This window comes from Saccoglossus kowalevskii, chromosome 6 (genome assembly GCF_978046115.1).
Source record: "Saccoglossus kowalevskii chromosome 6, keSacKowa6.1, whole genome shotgun sequence".
Lineage (NCBI taxonomy): Eukaryota > Metazoa > Hemichordata > Enteropneusta > Harrimaniidae > Saccoglossus > Saccoglossus kowalevskii.
In genome coordinates, this window is record NC_140646.1 from 2745199 (window position 1) to 2765091 (window position 19893).

The 19893-nt window shown below is 38.3% G+C and overlaps 1 protein-coding gene across 1 annotated transcript; it reads right to left on the minus strand.

Annotated features, from left to right (window-relative positions):
- Window positions 1-6792: 6792 nt before the first annotated feature.
- Window positions 6793-10366, minus strand: LOC100369902 (cilia- and flagella-associated protein 90-like). The gene is made up of 3 exons (XM_002731645.3): window positions 10071-10366; window positions 8777-8893; window positions 6793-6975 (listed from the first exon to the last, which is right to left on the minus strand). Exons 1-3 carry the CDS (start codon window positions 10248-10250, stop codon window positions 6811-6813), a joined length of 462 nt encoding a protein of 153 aa, XP_002731691.1. The 5' UTR covers window positions 10251-10366; the 3' UTR covers window positions 6793-6810.
- Window positions 10367-19893: the final 9527 nt, after the last annotated feature.

Here is a 19893-nt window from a genome sequence, read left to right on the forward strand (position 1 = left end):
CAGGTGACTACCAGTTGGTTGCATGCCAGGTGACTACCAGTTGGTTGCATGCCAGGTGACTACCAGTTGGTTGCATGCCAGGTGACTACCAGTTGGTTGCATGCCAGGTGACTACCAGTTGGTTGCATGCCAGGTGACTACCAGTTGGTTGCATGCCAGGTGACTACCAGTTGGTTGCATGCCAGGTGACTACCAGTTGGTTGCATGCCAAGTGGCTACCAGTTGGTTGCATGCCAGGTGACTACCAGTTGGTTGCATGCCAAGTGACTACCAGTTGGTTGCATGCCAGGTGACTACCAGTTGGTTGCATGCCAGGTGACTACCAGTTGATTGCATGCCAGGTGACTACCAGTTGGTTGCATGCCAGGTGACTACCAGTTGGTTGCATGCCAGGTGACTACCAGTTGGTTGCATGCCAGGTGACTACCAGTTGGTTGCATGCCAAGTGACTACCAGTTGGTTGCATGCCAAGTGACTACCAGTTGGTTGCATGCCAGGTGACTACCAGTTGGTTGCATGCCAGGTGACTACCAGTTGGTTGCATGCCAGGTGACTACCAGTTGGTTGCATGCCAGGTGACTACCAGTTGGTTGCATGCCAGGTGACTACCAGTTGGTTGCATGCCAGGTGACTACCAGTTGGTTGCATGCCAGGTGACTACCAGTTGGTTGCATGCCAGGTGACTACCAGTTGGTTGCATGCCAGGTGACTACCAGTTGGTTGCATGCCAGGTGACTACTAGTTGGTTGCATGCCAGGTGACTACTAGTTGGTTGCATGCCAGGTGACTACAAGTTGGTTGCATGCCAAGTGACTACCAGTTGGTTGCATGCCAGGTGACTACCAGTTGGTTGCATGCCAGGTGACTACAAGTTGGTTGCATGCCAAGTGACTACAAGTTGGTTGCATGCCAGGTGACTACTAGTTGGTTGCATGCCAGGTGACTACCAGTTGGTTGCATGCCAAGTGACTACCAGTTGGTTGCATGCCAGGTGACTACCAGTTGGTTGCATGCCAGGTGACTACCAGTTGGTTGCATGCCAGGTGACTACTAGTTGGTTGCATGCCAGGTGACTACCAGTTGGTTGCATGCCAGGTGACTACTAGTTGGTTGCATGCCAGGTGACTACCAGTTGGTTGCATGCCAGGTGACTACCAGTTGGTTGCATGCCAGGTGACTACCAGTTGGTTGCATGCCAGGTGACTACCAGTTGGTTGCATGCCAAGTGACTACCAGTTAGTTGCATGCCAGGTTACTACCAGTTGGTTGCATGCCAGGTGACTACTAGTTGGTTGCATGCCAGGTGACTACCAGTTGGTTGCATGCCAGGTGACTACCAGTTGGTTGCATGCCAGGTGACTACCAGTTGGTTGCATGCCAGGTGACTACCAGTTGGTTGCATGCCAGGTGACTACCAGTTGGTTGCATGCCAGGTGACTACCAGTTGGTTGCATGCCAGGTGACTACCAGTTGGTTGCATGCCAGGTGACTACCAGTTGGTTGCATGCCAGGTGACTACCAGTTGGTTGCATGCCAGGTGACTACCAGTTGGTTGCATGCCAGGTGACTACTAGTTGGTTGCATGCCAGGTGACTACCAGTTGGTTGCATGCCAGGTGACTACCAGTTGGTTGCATGCCAAGTGACTACCAGTTAGTTGCATGCCAGGTTACTACCAGTTGGTTGCATGCCAGGTGACTACTAGTTGGTTGCATGCCAGGTGACTACCAGTTGGTTGCATGCCAGGTGACTACCAGTTGGTTGCATGCCAAGTGACTACCAGTTGGTTGCATGCCAGGTGACTACTAGTTGGTTGCATGCCAGGTGACTACTAGTTGGTTGCATGCCAGGTGACTACTAGTTGGTTGCATGCCAAGTGACTACCAGTTGGTTGCATGCCAGGTGACTACCAGTTGGTTGCATGCCAGGTGACTACCAGTTGGTTGCATGCCAAGTGGCTACCAGTTGGTTGCATGCCAAGTGACTACTAGTTGGTTGCATGCCAAGTGACTACCAGTTGGTTGCATGCCAAGTGACTACCAGTTGGTTGCATGCCAAGTGACTACCAGTTGGTTGCATGCCAAGTGACTACTAGTTGGTTGCATGCCAAGTGACTACCAGTTGGTTGCATGCCAGGTGACTACTAGTTGGTTGCATGCCAGGTGACTACTAGTTGGTTGCATGCCAGGTGACTACTAGTTGGTTGCATGCCAGGTGACTACCAATTGGTTGCATGCCAGGTGACTACCAGTTGGTTGCATGCCAGGTGACTACTAGTTGGTTGTATGCCAAGTGACTACTAGTTGGTTGCATGCCAGGTGACTACTAGTTGGTTGCATGCCAGGTGACTACCAGTTGGTTGCATGCCAGGTGACTACTAGTTGGTTGCATGCCAGGTGACTACTAGTTGGTTGCATGCCAAGTGACTACAAGTTGGTTGCATGCCAGGTGACTACAAGTTGGTTGCATGCCAGGTGACTACCAGTTGGATGCATGCCAAGTGACTACCAGTTGGTTGCATGCCAGGTGACTACCAGTTGGTTGCATGCCAGGTGACTACCAGTTGGTTGCATGCCAAGTGACTACCAGTCGGTTGCATGCCAGGTGACTACTAGTTGGTTGCATGCCAGGTGACTACTAGTTGGTTGCATGCCAAGTGACTACCAGTTGGTTGCATGCCAGGTGACTACCAGTTGGTTGCATGCCAGGTGACTACCAGTTGGTTGCATGCCAGGTGACTACCAGTTGGTTGCATGCCAGGTGACTACCAGTTGGTTGCATGCCAGGTGACTACCAGTTGGTTGCATGCCAGGTGACTACCAGTTGGTTGCATGCCAGGTGACTACCAGTTGGTTGCATGCCAGGTGACTACCAGTTGGTTGCATGCCAGGTGACTACCAGTTGGTTGCATGCCAGGTGACTACCAGTTGGTTGCATGCCAGGTGACTACTAGTTGGTTGCATGCCAGGTGACTACTAGTTGGTTGCATGCCAGGTGACTACCAGTTGGTTGCATGCCAGGTGACTACCAGTTGGTTGCATGCCAGGTGACTACCAGTTGGTTGCATGCCAGGTGACTACCAGTTGGTTGCATGCCAGGTGACTACCAGTTGGTTGCATGCCAGGTGACTACCAGTTGGTTGCATGCCAGGTGACTACCAGTTGGTTGCATGCCAGGTGACTACTAGTTGGTTGCATGCCAGGTGACTACTAGTTGGTTGCATGCCAGGTGACTACCAGTTGGTTGCATGCCAGGTGACTACCAGTTGGTTGCATGCCAGGTGACTACCAGTTGGTTGCATGCCAGGTGACTACTAGTTGGTTGCATGCCAGGTGACTACCAGTTGGTTGCATGCCAGGTGACTACCAGTTGGTTGCATGCCAGGTGACTACCAGTTGGTTGCATGCCAGGTGACTACCAGTTGGTTGCATGCCAGGTGACTACCAGTTGGTTGCATGCCAAGTGACTACCAGTTGGTTGCATGCCAAGTGACTACCAGTTGGTTGCATGCCAGGTGACTACTAGTTGGTTGCTTGCCAGGTGACTACCAGTTGGTTGCATGCCAGGTGACTACCAGTTGGTTGCATGCCAAGTGACTACCAGTTGGTTGCATGCCAAGTGACTACCAGTTGGTTGCATGCCAGGTGACTACCTGTTGGTTGCATGCCAGGTGACTACCAGTTGGTTGCATGCCAGGTGACTACCAGTTGGTTGCATGCCAGGTGACTACCAGTTGGTTGCATGCCAAGTGACTACCAGTTGGTTGCATGCCAAGTGACTACCAGTTGGTTGCATGCCAAGTGACTACCAGTTGGTTGCATGCCACGTGACTACCAGTTGGTTGCATGCCAGGTGACTACAAGTTGGTTGCATGCCAGGTGACTACAAGTTGGTTGCATGCCAAGTGACTACCAGTTGGTTGCATGCCAGGTGACTACCAGTTGGTTGCATGCCACGTGACTACTAGTTGGTTTTGGGTGACGCTGCTAGGTGACTACCAGTTGGTTGCATGCCAGGTGACTACCAGTTGGTTTTGGGTGACGCTGGTTACAATTGTCTGAGCAATGTACTAACCGAATATACCACGCTACGAACGTTGGGACGACTCTGGCTTAATTTAAGAAATGAGGTAAAGAATGTGTTTAAGATAGAAAAAACACATATGGCAATTCGTAAAAACTTTTACTATTAAAAATAAAAACTAATATTATTCATTAGAATGAATCGTAAGTGCGATAAGTAGAGATTTTATTTTATAATTGTGAACTGATCTATGTACTCTCGCTATGATTAACTGATGAATAAAACAAATATTGAAGAAAAAATCTTGCCTCTGAACTGAACCCTCCAACTGCAGTAACTTCAAATTTTCACTTTTATACACCTTCAACTGCAGTTATTAGGTACTATCATAAAATAGTATTCCAACCAGAAACTTGAATGGGCATTTTTCGAGGCAGTGACATTAACGAAAATGTATGTTTACAAGGTTATAGGTCTTTGCTCCACCACAACCACTCCACCATTTATTGACTTAATTTGCATGATGGGTGGCATTGTCCAACACTTCAGGTAATTTTGTTTATTTCACTTTATTATATAGAAAGGACAAAACACATTATTTTCTCTTGCCATAACACATTTTCCTATACCTGTAACAGCATTTCTATTTGAAATATTATGGTGGTTGTGGTATATTTTTATTTTTGGTAATACCCTATATTGTAAGCGCATCAAATAAACCAACAGATGCATATTCTATATACTGGATCATGAAAAGTATGACACATTTTTATCATATACTAGTACACACCGCTGTAGTTTATCCGAGTGAGTGTACTCTAATAGAATAAATGTGGTATTGTATTGACATATGTTAACACCGCGTCCTGTTCGATATGAGACTCATAGCAATGTATACAACGCGTGTAAAATACATTGTTTTATCCACATGCACGAAATTTCTCTTTTCGTTTTTCTGTTTACCGTCAACATTTCTTCACAAAATCCATCAGCACACTTTAGTTTCAAAATTGTATTTACAAATCTGCATGTACCATGAAAGTAAAAAGAAAGCTAAAGCTATCTGTCAGCTGTCGCTGTCTACTCAATCTTATTTCACAGTCAGATATATACACAAACTTTGCACACTAGATACAGACAGTTATTAAGTCATAGAGTGATTGTACTAGTTCTTTCCATCATATCTATTCTCGGTATTGGTAAAACTTCCAATGAATACAGTAGCATGTTAAATTTTGAATCTCACCATTATCGAAAATGTATAGGTGAGAACTTTCTTAAAATTCTTTTGAAGAAAACCAACGTTTTTAACATGCAACAAACTCGGAATAACTGATTTTTTATAACAACATTCCGCTTGGATAGGTTATTTAATAGAGAAACCCAATGAACCAAAATGTGGGATGTAATTCATTACGGCTGTTAATTACGAAGGGTGATGAACTGAATTCTAAAAACATTAAATCAGCGTAGTAAATTGATTCTGCTGAATACAATACATGTATTGGGTAATGACCTTACCTTACCTTACCTTACCTTACCTTAACTTAAATTGTGGTAGATAGATAATATATGATTTTTACATAACCATATAATAATATTATCTTATTATATATTTATATATTATAGCATATAACATGACTTTTCACCACCATATAACATAATTATGTCGACATAAATACATCATGTATATCATTTGGAGCTTTCAATTCTGCAAATCAAATTCACAGATATATAAAGAATACATGAATGCATATTTTAGCAGATATAGCAGTGACATTATTTTGTGTCAGAATCTATCTACAATTAATTGTTTCAGTATTCCCCAACATGTAAACTTTTTTGGTTAACTGTCAGTCTGCTTTGTGAGAAAAATGATAAAGTAATTTTCATTGACCACAGGGGAACACATTTCCTTATTAAAAACTCACTAAAAATATTGTGGAATTTTTAATTCTTTTAGACATCAAAAAAAAATTTGTAAACAACTACTGAATTATTATCACAAAGAAAAATTGTGAGTGTTCTATCATAAATAAAATGATATAAAGAAGACAATTATTCAATATTCATAATGTCTTTTATTATTAAAACTAATTTACATAAAAAGTCTATGGCACTTGTTAGTTGATAGAGGGCGCTATTCAAAGGGAGCATGGTAGAAACTAATAAATCAGTTTATTGTACAAATAATTACAATACTACATTTAACATCAAAAACTGAGGAATATAGACCTTCCCCTTCTGTTCTGTTCAAACCAAATGTTTGTGACATGCTAGTATTCACATTTGTGAGAAAGTTTTTTTTCATCACTCTTGTTAGGAAACATTGTGACCATTTTATCACAAATCCAGCTACCGTAGTCGCTTAATGCAATTAAATACATTTACCTACACAACTTATACAGTTTATGATAAAACTATTCATAGGAAAGCATGCCTGAAACTATCACATGGTGCATTATGATGCTCATTAATTCGAACAAACCTTTCCACTACAAAAATCAGAAAAGATATTGCATGGTAATATCCAAAACCATTAAATGTATTGCAAAATGTGCAAATATTTTTTTTGGGGGGGGGAAGTTGCTGCCGCAAACCACAAAACGTCTTTGTTCTGTGACCCATCACTATAGCAACTGCCAGTAGTCATCAAACACTTAAACCAACATCATAGTTGACATAAAATTATTCAAGTTTAGTTGCTATAGTAACCAATAAGGATGTTCTATCCCAGTAGTCACCAAAAATGAGCATGTAATCCAATAAATAAAGAAATTGTTATTTTTCACATTCCTTCTGTATTTCCATCAATATTTACACCATTTTTTCTATAAAACTCTGATTTAACATGTCCTATCCTGACATGCAACCTATCAGGAGGGTCCAAAAACTGTTCCAGTCGATGTCCATATTCTGATGACGCCAGAGTTGGTACTTCCTTGTATCTCTCCTGAAGTGGTAAAAGAAATAAGTAGGAGTTATCAACCAAATTGATGTACAATATTGTAATGCACAAATGACAACATGTGAAAATATAATTGACAACTTATATCTAGCGTTAAAATCCGTAACTAATGTTGCCAGACTGGTGACCATGATGAAGTCAAGTTACTAGCAAATATTAAACCACAGAGAGTCCATTTATGTGCAGAATTTTGTGTTGAGACAAAATAATAGACGCTGTTATAGAAGGAGATAATACATTAAAGAGTTGTCTGTGATCTGTGAAATACAAAGAGTCAACACAGCAGCCAATAAAAACAAATGCATTATTTTGGATGTACCAGCATGTTATATGAAATGTTTCTGTTGTTGGCCACTGGAGGGTGCATTTCTTCAAGATTTGACAACAGTAAATCCAAATTTATTACGTATTACCAGTAGAAAGAACTTTGTGTAGTTTGTAACAGCTGTAGAATAACAATATAATTTATTATGGCTATCTTTTTAGCCTTGATTTAAAAAATTCAACTTTGAAAAATCAAGTACCCCACTGGTTAAATTGCTCCTCAGATAACCATAATACAAATTATGCAAATGAAAGCAGGCCTAAAGTGGTTGTACTGCAAACAATTATGTGATGTATGTTTATTACTGATACACTGTAATCAACAATTGTCATATACAATATAAATTATCTAAAAACAATTTCTATGAGCTTCTAATTACTGTAAATGTAATAATTAGTCAATGGGAATTAATTTCGCAAATGAGTAAAATCTGCTATATGAAATTCATGTGAATTCATTGTTTCGCTGGCAAACTTGCGAACTCAAAACTTAAATTTAAATATATTTAAGTAGAAATATATTGTTTTACAGTATGAAGTAACATCACAGTGGTAGGCTAATCAATACAATTGATCATGATGAGATAGAAAAATGGTGACATATGCGAGTGCTCTGCAGAATGAAGAGAGGCATATACTGTACCTTGTTTGGATTTGAATAAGACTGATGTTGGGTTTACTAAAATTAATTTGTACATATAAACATTGGTTTGCATGTAATCTTTTCTCCATGGTACTCATTTCAAGAATAAAAGTATCATTGTTTTTACTTCAACCATGTGACCAAATGTAAGTTATACTGGGCAGTGCCTGGGTTACTGGAAAATACTTTATTTTGTATGGAATTAATTTTCACTGAGATGGCCTTTTGGGTGTTTTGTATAGATAATTTTTGATGACTTGAATTTAAAATACAGGAAAAAAGGTATATTTTATTTACAAAGATTCATCCCTTCAGCAAAAATAGTGAAAATAAAGTATTTTACAGTAAATCAGAATAAACAGACACTGTGTGTTAACAACAATGTCCAAAATCACAACAGCCATAATGATTTATTGACTTTAAGAATTTCAGATCATCTTCACTTGTTTTCATGTTTCTCATGTTTGTATGCAAAAATTATACTTAAATAATCTGGCCACAAAAAAAAATGATTTGTTTTCTGGTTCATGGAAAGATGAAGCGTTTTTTTCTCAATGTGCAGCACAGCTCTAATCCTTTACATTTGTTTTATGTTTTCTATCATTCAATTCTTAAAATTCTCCAATGACAGAAAACAAGTGAGCATCTGATTTTTAAACATGAACATGGTCTAAAATACCAGTGATGTATTAAAGAGTAAAACATTTTAATAGGGGCAGACCAATGTATTTGTAGGGGAAACTATGTTATAATTCTACCTGTCAACACCAATAGCCAACACATTCTGTTGTATGAGCAGAAATTATTATTGACACTTACTTCATCATTGACTTGCAATCCTCTGGATTTAGCATGCTCTCGATCACAACGATGCAATTTGTTATTGTAAGTATCGGTCCAGTGAAATAATCTGTCATACGTAGAATTGGACCGTGGCTGAAATTAAATTAAACCCTAAAATTGAAATCTGATATATCTCAAATAAAAAATCCTCAAATATCTATGCATAAATTGTAAAAGAATATTTTTTCTAATGACTAATGACCATATTAAGTGGAACTGATATCATCGTAAAAAATTAATTCAAATATCATTCTGTAATTAAATATCAATTTATGACTGACATATACATGTAATTAGACTATGACTCATTAGTGAATGTTTTAGTTGTAGATGAACAATAATAGTAGTTTCAGTTGCAGTCTGAATACATGGTGTAAAACTATGTTGTATTTACATTGATCGCTTGCATGGTTTTGAGGTTCTTATATCACAGTTTTCATATGTGAAGAATATACGGTAAATGGGCTTTATATGGTGACTTTGAAAAAACACACAGTAAAAACACGGTACCGTAGTTTGCATAATCATGGCATGAACCTTACTTGTCTATTGTTTTAAAATAATTAGTTTTCTAAATAAATTCTAAGGAAGTAATGATATCAATTTGTCATTGGGTACCAAGGTGTCAATACTGATATTAATGAGAAATTAACACCTTCTTATTTGCCATGATGCCTATAATGTGGTTGTCCAATCATAGCCTCCGTCTCTCAGCGAACCTCAGTGAGGGGCGGTGCTCTCAATCACTGTCGAACCACAGGGAGCCCAGGAACTATAATCAACTGTAGTACACAGTCTCTATGAGCGGGGGGGGTATCGGCTGGTATCTAGTGTAAGAAGTCTATTTCGTACACTAGATACCGGCCGATACCCCCCCCCCCCCCCTGCTCATAGAGACTGCGTATTACAGTTGATTATAGTTCCTGGGCTCCATGTGGTCGAACTGCAATTTTTTACTATGAGAATGTACATCTTCTAGCACATCACTGATTCTGATCACGCTTCGAATGAACCTGTTATGCATATTTTCCGTGGCAATCAACCATTAACGATAATAACACAGCCCCGTACTGATGCCACCATTAGCGACGAATAATTTACACAACACGGCGCTAGTTACAGTGTTGCCATTATTATAGAAGACGTGTCATTAGGGTATTTTGTTGGCATGGCTGGAAACGTTTATGTAAACGACCAGGCTACGTTTCCGTTGAATCGGGTTTGTTATTGATATTGCCGTACAGGGCACCATGAAATAAATCGTACTTACCTGTGCAACGCTATTGAAAACCGTTCGTTCCGGTGGTTCGTCCCGAACTGTTGGGACGTAGCTGAACGCTGATTTAGCGGCCAAAGGTTCGTTCGCCGTCATTAAACCTGGATAGTCGCTTAATTGTCTTCTCTGTTCTTCCTCCGTCGCCATATTATTAGTTTCGGGATCTGCTTCCATCAGTAAATCTTGTTTTAGCGATAAATGGTACACGTATTATCCCAGTGAGCTCAATGACAGCAGCACTACAACGCGAAAGGTAACTAAGTACCAACGTGCTTAGCGACGCATGAATTATTCATAAGATGCAAAGTAGACTTTTACCAACATTGTGTACTAGTAATCATTTTTACCTTGCCCGTACCATCAAAGATGAAAGGGAAGGGTATATTAAGGGAAAAATTTTGTCCGGCGTTGTCGTTGTTGTTGTTGTCGTTGTCGTCGTCGTCGTCGTCGTTAATAATTGTTATTGTGTGCATAATAACTTTACTAATTCTATTCCAAACTTTATCAAACTTGGTCACCTTATTCATCAGTATAAAGTCTTCCCTGAGTTTGAACAACAGATGTCCTGTATGAAAATATCATGCAAAAATTGAGAAAATCTGATAAAATATTTTGACTGTTTCTACTTGACTGATCACTGGTGATACACATCAAAGGTCACTGATCTCAGTGGAAATATGCATTGTTGTATGTGTTCAATGAAGCAAATGATTTATCTTGTAATAATATCCTTGGTAATGTATCTCAGAATCCCATACTGGGGTTCAAAACCAACTCATGGAGTGATTGCACAGTCTGATACACATTTGCAAACCTACCAATAACATCTTTACAGAAAACAAGATGTCAGAAAATCAATATAAGCACTCCTATGAACTGGGTGCCTAACTTTGATCAAGATCTGAAGCTAATAGAAAATCTGTTTAGTTCAAAGTTATCAAATCAAAAACAATACATAAAAAATAATTAAAAGCAAAACATTTCATCCACATTTTAAAAGGAAAATCATTTTAAAATATATGTATTCTGTATTTGACAAACAGTTCATTTGACAAATGAAAACTCACAGGAATATGTTTCAGCTATTAGAACAGAATGATAGAGTTTTTATAATACTGGTTTAAAAACGCACTTCAAAGATTGCAGTGTTTGAAGATGTAGATTCTCAGGAGGCAACAGTACTGTTGACTTCTCCTTCCACTGGACACCAACTAACTATTTAAGTTGATTTGCATACAAAGCAGAACTTGCAACATGATAGCTATTCATAAAGGGTGTTTTTTTTTTACTTTTCATATAATACAGTAGTCACACAATGAGGCAGTTCATATTTGTTTCAGTGAATCATTAATTCTTGACAGACACCTGTACAAAATACTTGGACAAAAGCCAGCTAAGATTTTCTGTTATCTTGCATGTTTTATGAATCTATTCACGTCTAAATGCAACACTTTTTTGGGGCGATGAGGCATTTGTTTTTATACTAAAATATCTGAATTACTTTGAATAAAGCTGGAAATTATGTCAAACAAATAAGGCACCAATCTTTTTGTAAGATATTTACATCTTTTAAGGACATTCGGTAGACTGATTCCCCACTGTTGGTTCAACCCCAAAACTTGTTTGTATTCAAAATTAATTATGACAATGCATATTTATATTGAAACAAATATGATAAAGGGAATTATATTATATAACAAAGGGCAAGGTCACCAGAGTTCAACTATGTTTGAGAAATCGCATGGCAGTGTTCATCGGCCCATTACTAGTACATGTATGTGATGTGAATTCATGACACCATGAAATAGTATTATTTTGTGTGTTACAGTCATGTATTTTGAGAAACTCGTCCTAATATTTTTCAAAAATATTATATCAGTTCCGTAGAGCATTGTGTTATACTAAAATTGCATTTTCGACACTTTTTAAAACTCAGATTTTTGAAATAATTCCGGAAAACAAAAGTACCCCGTCATGTATATACACATCTAAAAACATCTAAAATTACAATTCTTATTTATTTGAATTAGATTTTTTACGAAAATAAAAACAATTGATTACAGCTTACGAAAATACCCCTTGCCGACCCCCTGTAACGGTTTCTGCTATTTTAGTTCTTAATTTTGAACCACTCTTTGAGGCACATATGTATGGTTGCCACTGAGGGTGTGTGAAATCACCTGAAATTTATGGTGGGACTACTCCACCCCAAAAGATCGACGCTGAGGGCGCCTTTGACTAATAAATTTGCTTTTTTTTTGTCATATCCGTATACTTCTACATGGAGTAAACCGTGAAAAGGGGGGTCAAACAAAGGGGTGGGCGCATGTTTGTTCAAGTTACCAACTTGAAAATATGAAAACAATTTAACACTATTCAGTGACAATTTTGAAACAATGCAGAAGATACAGAAAAAGTTTACAGTCAAACTGAGGTGCTTGATTTTATGTCAACTGTTATTTATTGTTTTGTCAAAGTTGTGGACAGTCATTTATATCAAGCCAATGTTATAAAAAATGCTAGTCTATAATATTTTATTACAAGGGAAATACACCATTTCCATAATTGAAAATTTAGACCAGAAAAACAGAAATTTATGTATTAATATCAATATTCCAAAAAAAAAAATAAAAGTGATGTGCAGATATTAATATCAATATTCCAAAAAAAAATAAGTTATGTCCAGATATTTAAATATATTATGAGTTGAAGAGAAGACATAATAATAAGCCAATATTCATATTTATACAAAATATTTGATATCAGAAATAACAATAACGGACATTTTACTTTAGTTTTATATGTATTGTACTTTATTACTAACATTTTATTGCTGTCAACCAATGGAAACTATTTCTAAGGGTGCAATAAATTTTAATATTATTATAATTAGCCGTGGTCATTGTTACGTTGTACAAGAGTCACCGAACAGTTAACTAAATGATTAGAGGGTCCAGTCAGACTAGTATGATCTTACCATTTAACAGAGACTGGTAATGAACAGTTATTCCTCAGCTCCTGAGAGCGAGGTTATTTGTAGATATGTTGGCGATTGCCGCTGTGTCTGCGGAAGTACTATGGGAGATTGCATGATGGGAGTGAAAAGTCTTTTGACTCCTCAGCTTCTGAGGTTATTTGTAAATATGTTGGTGATCGCCGCTGTGTCTGCGGAAGTACTATGGGAGATTGCATGATGGGAGTGAAAAGTCTTTTGATCAGTAGGATAATTTTAGAAAAGTGAAAACTAGAGTGACTGTGAAATAAAGGTTGGTTTTAAATATAAAATATCATGGAATCTGGATGAAATAATGAAAGGAAATTGAACGGGTATGAAAGTAAATGTGGCAAGAATGCAAGGTCAGAATCCGGGGGTCAAAATACGTCACAATACATCCATCATCATCCATCGGCTGTCAACAACTATGGATGCGGTAAAAGTCTTAATTTGCAGTTTGCGTGAATGGCCGGAAAAAAATCATGCCAATTCTGTGCTTCAGTAAGAGTATTTGCTGCTTTTTGTGCAATGGAAATTAATTCAAGTAATGCTGTCAAAGGACATTTCTTTCTAGTAAACAAAACAACCCTGGGACGTTTATCTTGAGAAATTGAGAAGACGAAAATCTCTTGGGACAGTCGTTGTTGTGAAACAATGGACATACTTCTCCAGGGTATCAAGGGTAGTTTTGATTATTAAAAAAGGGAAACTGCTGCTTTATGGAAAAGCAAAAAATGTCAATGTCATTGACCACAGTAATTCTAAATCGATGTTGGTTTTAATTGGTGTTGTATCAGGGGTAATTCTTCTCCACGGGGTTCTCCACACTTGTCAGGGGGGGAATCTCGTCTCGTCTCTCTATCGCGTCCCTTTGAGGTACGGGATCGGGAAAGTCACTTATACTTTACAGTCAAATAAGACACACACAACGAAATACGTTTCAGCTCTCGTCTTAGTCGATCTGTGGAGCACTCTATAAGACACAGCGCCCTGGGGAAAAATCCCCAGGACTATCACAAGGCTGACCCAAGACTCTTTTAGACTGCGTCAAGGCTCGCCCCAAGTCTCTCCAGGACTCGACTCGACTGCCCAGGACTGCTTCTATCGTGGAGTACTTGCCAAGACCAACTCAAACTCTCTTTATTCATTTTCAAAACTCTAACCAATTACAAAACAGTAAAAAGACTCTAGGGCGTAACCTTCAATCATAAAGCCAATCACACTAAGTACTGAATACGTCATATCTTTTGATTAATCGTTCACTACATTAATAACTACGGATACCAACTGTCAGAATCGCGACGGATATCTCGTAATTAGTTCCAAATCACTGAGCCAAGTTCCGTCCAAAACTTCAAATAGGCCTAAACGATGACAGACATAACACAGCAATTCAGCTAATAATCAGCTAATTAAGTCGGTCAACAGATACGCGAAAACAAATTCATGACAGTTGCCTGGTGTATAAGTAATAATATTACGATGTTTTTGAGTTTAATAGTAAATTATTACCAAACGCTTCAGCGTGGTATTAAGAGTTTGTTTTCAGGGGTAGATGATACCAAGGTGGGAAATGGATGCACATATGGGGTTAATTCCTTGAATTGCAATATAGAGGGTTCAGGCTGAAATACAATATATAGTGTTTTCATGTTTCGTCTGATATTTCTGTGGTATTCTGCTGCTGTAAGTAATGCACGATTTGTTCCGAAATTCAGTATATTGTGTGTATTCCAGGGTTATTCGTTTTTTGCTGAAAACACCCCTATTTTTTAGTGGCAGAGTTTGAATAGTCTCACTCCCACTGGAAAATCTGCATTGTTGCTTGAATGTGAGTTAATTAAACACATTTTCCAGACCGGCGAAAGAGTATGCAACAGCCAATTTTAACAGCCTGTCACGTGATTTTAGTCTGAATGTCAACAAGAAGAGGCTAGTCCATTTTACACAGGAGTAATTGGGAGTACAATATGTGAGGGATAATATCAACAGAGATGTGTATAGTGAAAAGTAATATCTATCCTTCATTTACATCTCTGAGCATTTCTGTTTTAGTATATTGGTTTGAAAATGTTGAACTTGCATGATTTGCAATGTGTTTTTTTAATGGGACTCTCCTATTGATCGAATCCCGGGTTTGAACGAGAACGGCACACCACGTGATTCGTTTGAATACAATGCTGATGGCAAACATGCCGTGTTACTGCGGTACTCCACTGACGGGATGACTTACTGCATGCTACAACTTCGCTTGTGATGTTGCTTGTTAGCCATGGATTACATGAATCTTGATTACCAGTCAAATGTTGCTCATTTGACGTTGGTAATCTTTATTTGGAACTGAGTAACTTCCTGGTACTTCGTACTATGATAAAAATCAGTCAACATACATCAAGTTCTCTCAATCGTAGTATTCCATGTGATGTACACCTAATATGCCAAAAATGTTGCTGAACGATTTGAACTGAATAAAAATAGCAGACGAAAATTTGTTTACAAAATAAAAATACTTGCCAATGAAAACCGGTAAAAAACAAGCAATATGTTTTCGGCTGTTATCATGGAAGGGACATGAACGTGAAGCTAACGTCTGTTTATAACTAAAACCGGGCACCTTATACGAGGTTTGCAAAATAACATGGCAGTCATTAGAAGTCACTTTATTTTATTGTTAGGACGTATTCAGCCGTTAAATGTATAATTTCCAATCGTTTTGCGATAGTATTTTCTAGATTGGAAGCAGCATTTACATTTTATTCAAAGTTCAAAGCTGCGTTGGGATTCCGTTGACAGTGGTAACAATGTCGGCGCCGGTGATCTCTTACCAGTGCGCAACGTAGCCAAAATAAAAGGCATGATCATTTGGGCACTGCTATTACAAGACTTTGGCTGTTGCCATGGTAGCGGTGGGTCAGGATTGTTTTTCCAATTAGTGATGGTACGACCTGCCTGTCAAGTATGAACCGTGACAAAATCAGCCAAGCCAAAAAAAAATCACAGAAGAGTTAAAAAGCCATTCCTGCTGAACAGTTACTCTAACTTCGGGGTCAACTTTCTCATTAATGAAAAAAGATATCAAAAATTCAAATAGTAACTTTTTGCCCACACTCCAGCCGAGTACAATGAGCTATGTCTGAGGTGTTGTATCACAGGGAGTTGGACAAACTTGTGTATTTTAATAAAAATGTTATATAACTTTTCTTTTACTCCCCCTCCCCTTCCTGGTATCTATTTCAAGTATTTTTGTCAGGTTCAAATCGTTCACCAGCATTTTTGGCATGTTAGATGTACATCACATAGAATACTAGGATTGGGAGAACTTAATGTTTGTTGACCACCTGGAATCTGAGTTTTATAAATCTTGAAGGGCTCTCGGAAGATCCACCCGCTGCCTGGACCCGCAGTAAAATCTCCGATTAATATGGAGCCGCAACCATCAACATCGATATACCATGAGGTTTCTGTTGGCGACGTTGCGGCGTTACTCAGTTCCAAATAAAGATTACCAACGCCAAATTAGCAAAATTTAACCGGTAACCAAGACTCAGTCCATCCACGACAAGCAAGCAACATCCCAAACGAGGTTGTAGTGTGCAGCTCACGAGTCAGCGACGACCGATTTCAACGAAAGTCATTCCGTCAGTGGAGTACCGCAGTTGCACGGCATGTTTGCCAATGTACAAATCTGTGGAGGAACTTTTAACTTCAACATCAACCGTGTATCGTAGTCGCCCAGTTTAAGTTCTGGTTCTGTCGTGGTCCCAACTAAAGGGCGACAGTCGTCGTGTCGCGTCCTGTTCGATATGGGACTCACAGCGACGTATACAACGCGTGTAAAATACATTGTTTATTTACATGAAATTCGAACACGCGCTGTGCTACGACCACCGCGCTTAAACATCCACGAGTTATTTATTCGGACAATGACTTAAATTAGACGTCTGATTATTTTATTTTCACACGTACAGCGACACGCGTTCTACACTGACAAGCGTTGCTAGGTCGCAGCACTGTCTTGGAGCATATTAATGGCAATTGGGTTCCCCGATCTAAATTTCTATCCCGGTTTGTTGCACGTTCTTTTTTTAATATGAAATAATCAAATATGGGACATGTGTATAATAACAGAACCCCACACCCTCCCCGTGGCTTCGCTCGTGAAAGTACGGCAGCAGGATACACCGCATCACTCGTGAAAATAACTTCCATACGCAATGAAAGCCACGGGGAGGGTATCTGTCATAATACTTCATTATCACTGAAAACATTTTTCCCCTGAAATAAATTCCAGTGAATATGCCATTTCCCTCATACTATATTGAGACACAGCGCAGCGAAAATTAGATTCACATGTAATGCTTGAAAACATGTCAGCAAAAATAAATTAAGTGAAATTCTACGTGACTTCATAATAGTTGGAAATGAACACATTACACCCGACCCTACCACTCCATATACAATGTAAACTACACCCCAAAACATCCTTTCACCCACAGTTACTACCGTGTTTCACCAGTGTATTCTATTTGACGTCAGGAGAAATTGAAATAAACAAATTAATTATAATTTCAGCCTCTAGTTGACCACTGATTAAATAAACTACCTCGTCTTTATGTCAACTTGCAGTTATTCGTTGCCTACATCAGTGACTTCAAAATATATGTTTCAATCCCAGGAATTTCACTCGCTGTTAATTGCATGGGAGTGGCAGTCTTTAATGAATTTCTATTGTCATGTCAATTTCTTGCGATTACTCGAACATTAAGCTGTAACCACATACCGCCTAGGTGCTGTAATTAAATCCTGGTGTAAGCACCATATGAACTATGAACAATGCACGTGAAGCCAGCTGTGGGGTATATTCAATCCTATAGATTTCTCATTGTTTGGTAACTATTTGCTGCAAATGCAACAAAAATCAATATAAAAAATATTACCCACACAGTATTCTACAGGTTACTTGTTAATATTAAGAAATTAATAGTAAATGGTAGACTCCCTTTTGATTAACATCAACCAGTATAACCTGGTTGACAACAATGAAATTCTAACAACAAGGCAATTAGGCCAAATTAATACAAATATACAAACATCATTTATATCAACTTGGAAAAGTGAATTACAAAACGACAATTAATCAAACCAAAATGAAATATAAATAAATTAAGAACATACAGAGAATTAAAAAACAATTTTGCTTATGAAACCTACCTTGTTACCCTGCAAAATATTGTGACTGACAGACACAACGGAATACATCTTGCTAATAGATTATGTAACCTTGTGATCAGACTCAAGTAGAAGATGAATATCACCTAATGATGTCATGCAAAAGTTGCACCCCCGAAATGGCAAAAACCAAAATTTGTCACCAAAGACACAATTCATAGCCTTGCTAAACAACAGTGGCCTAACACTCCCTGTAGCAAGGTGCCTAAAGAAGTGTTTTGAAATAAGACAGCAACCCCAGTGACAATTTTCGTTCACAGTTAAGTTTTGCATTTTTTCTATCTTTTTAGTGTATAATAATTTAGTCTTAATATTTTCTTTTTCTGTTACAGTAATGTATTAGCTTAGTTTTGTGTATGTTTTTATTTTATATTATTTATTTAATTTTTTTAACTTTTTATTCTTTCTTAAACATTTATAGCCATTGCCAATCCCTTCGAGGAATGTGTAGGTGTTAATAAAATTAATATTATTTAATTAATGACCCCGCACATTATTGATTGGCCTTGGCTAGTTGAAGCGGTTTTTAAATGGGCGACTCGATAGAAGTATTCGCCGTAACTCAAGACTTTTCATTCGGGTTTATACAACGCTTACATGTTACTGTCAGGAAGGTTTAATGTCTTGTTTGTATTTGCACAATGTGAAAGAGGGGTTTATTGTCAAAATGTACTAGTACATGGGTGGTTGTATGCACATTGAACTATACAAAATTTGAATTATGTCACCAAACTGTACGTTTTGACGACTCGTATGCAATTGTAAGATTACATTTCTGATATACTCGAAGTGAATCTCAGCTCTGTGCTTTTTATAAATGTTATGGTTCGGTTAATAATTTCCTGGAAACTGTGCAGAAAATCACAGACTTTCATTATTTTTTGTTCATAGTTTTTCTAAATTTCAGTTTTTATTGTTCATAATTATTTACAGCAATAACACTTGTTTTCTGTTGTGAAACCATTTCCAGTTATTATGAATGTGTACATGACAGCTTTCCCCCACACAATAAGACATGTATGGATATGTGCGAGTATGTTTGTTGGGTTAATATGCCACTTCTTTATATCCCACAATGTCTGGTAATTCTAACTAACTACTATTTCGCAAATTTGCGTAGCCTTGCTTCTACTCCCATATTGTCCTTAATAATGAAGGTTAATGCAGATATATTGTAAATTACACAGAGGTAACACTACAATGCATTTCCCTTTACATTCCCTTGTATTACATAACAGTCTTGAGCTGAGGCAGTTATGGTTCTACAACCATCACCAGTTCTCTTGTATATACATGTATTCCCACACAGTCGGGCCTATATTGTGTTGAAAGTTGGACGCCCCCAACTCACCCTTTGACAAAATTGCTAAGTACCTCAACAACAACAAAAAAAAAAACAAAAAAAAAAAAAAAAAAACGGTAACCCAATACGTTTTGTTTTTCTGGAATATTTTATTCGTAGCATTAAAATTAACTGTTTATTTATATTTTAACAACAACAATGAAGGTGTTTCTTTTCATGCATATCACATAGAACAAAATTGAGGAAATATATCCCATGATGCAACTTAACTGCAATTCCAAAATGGCCGC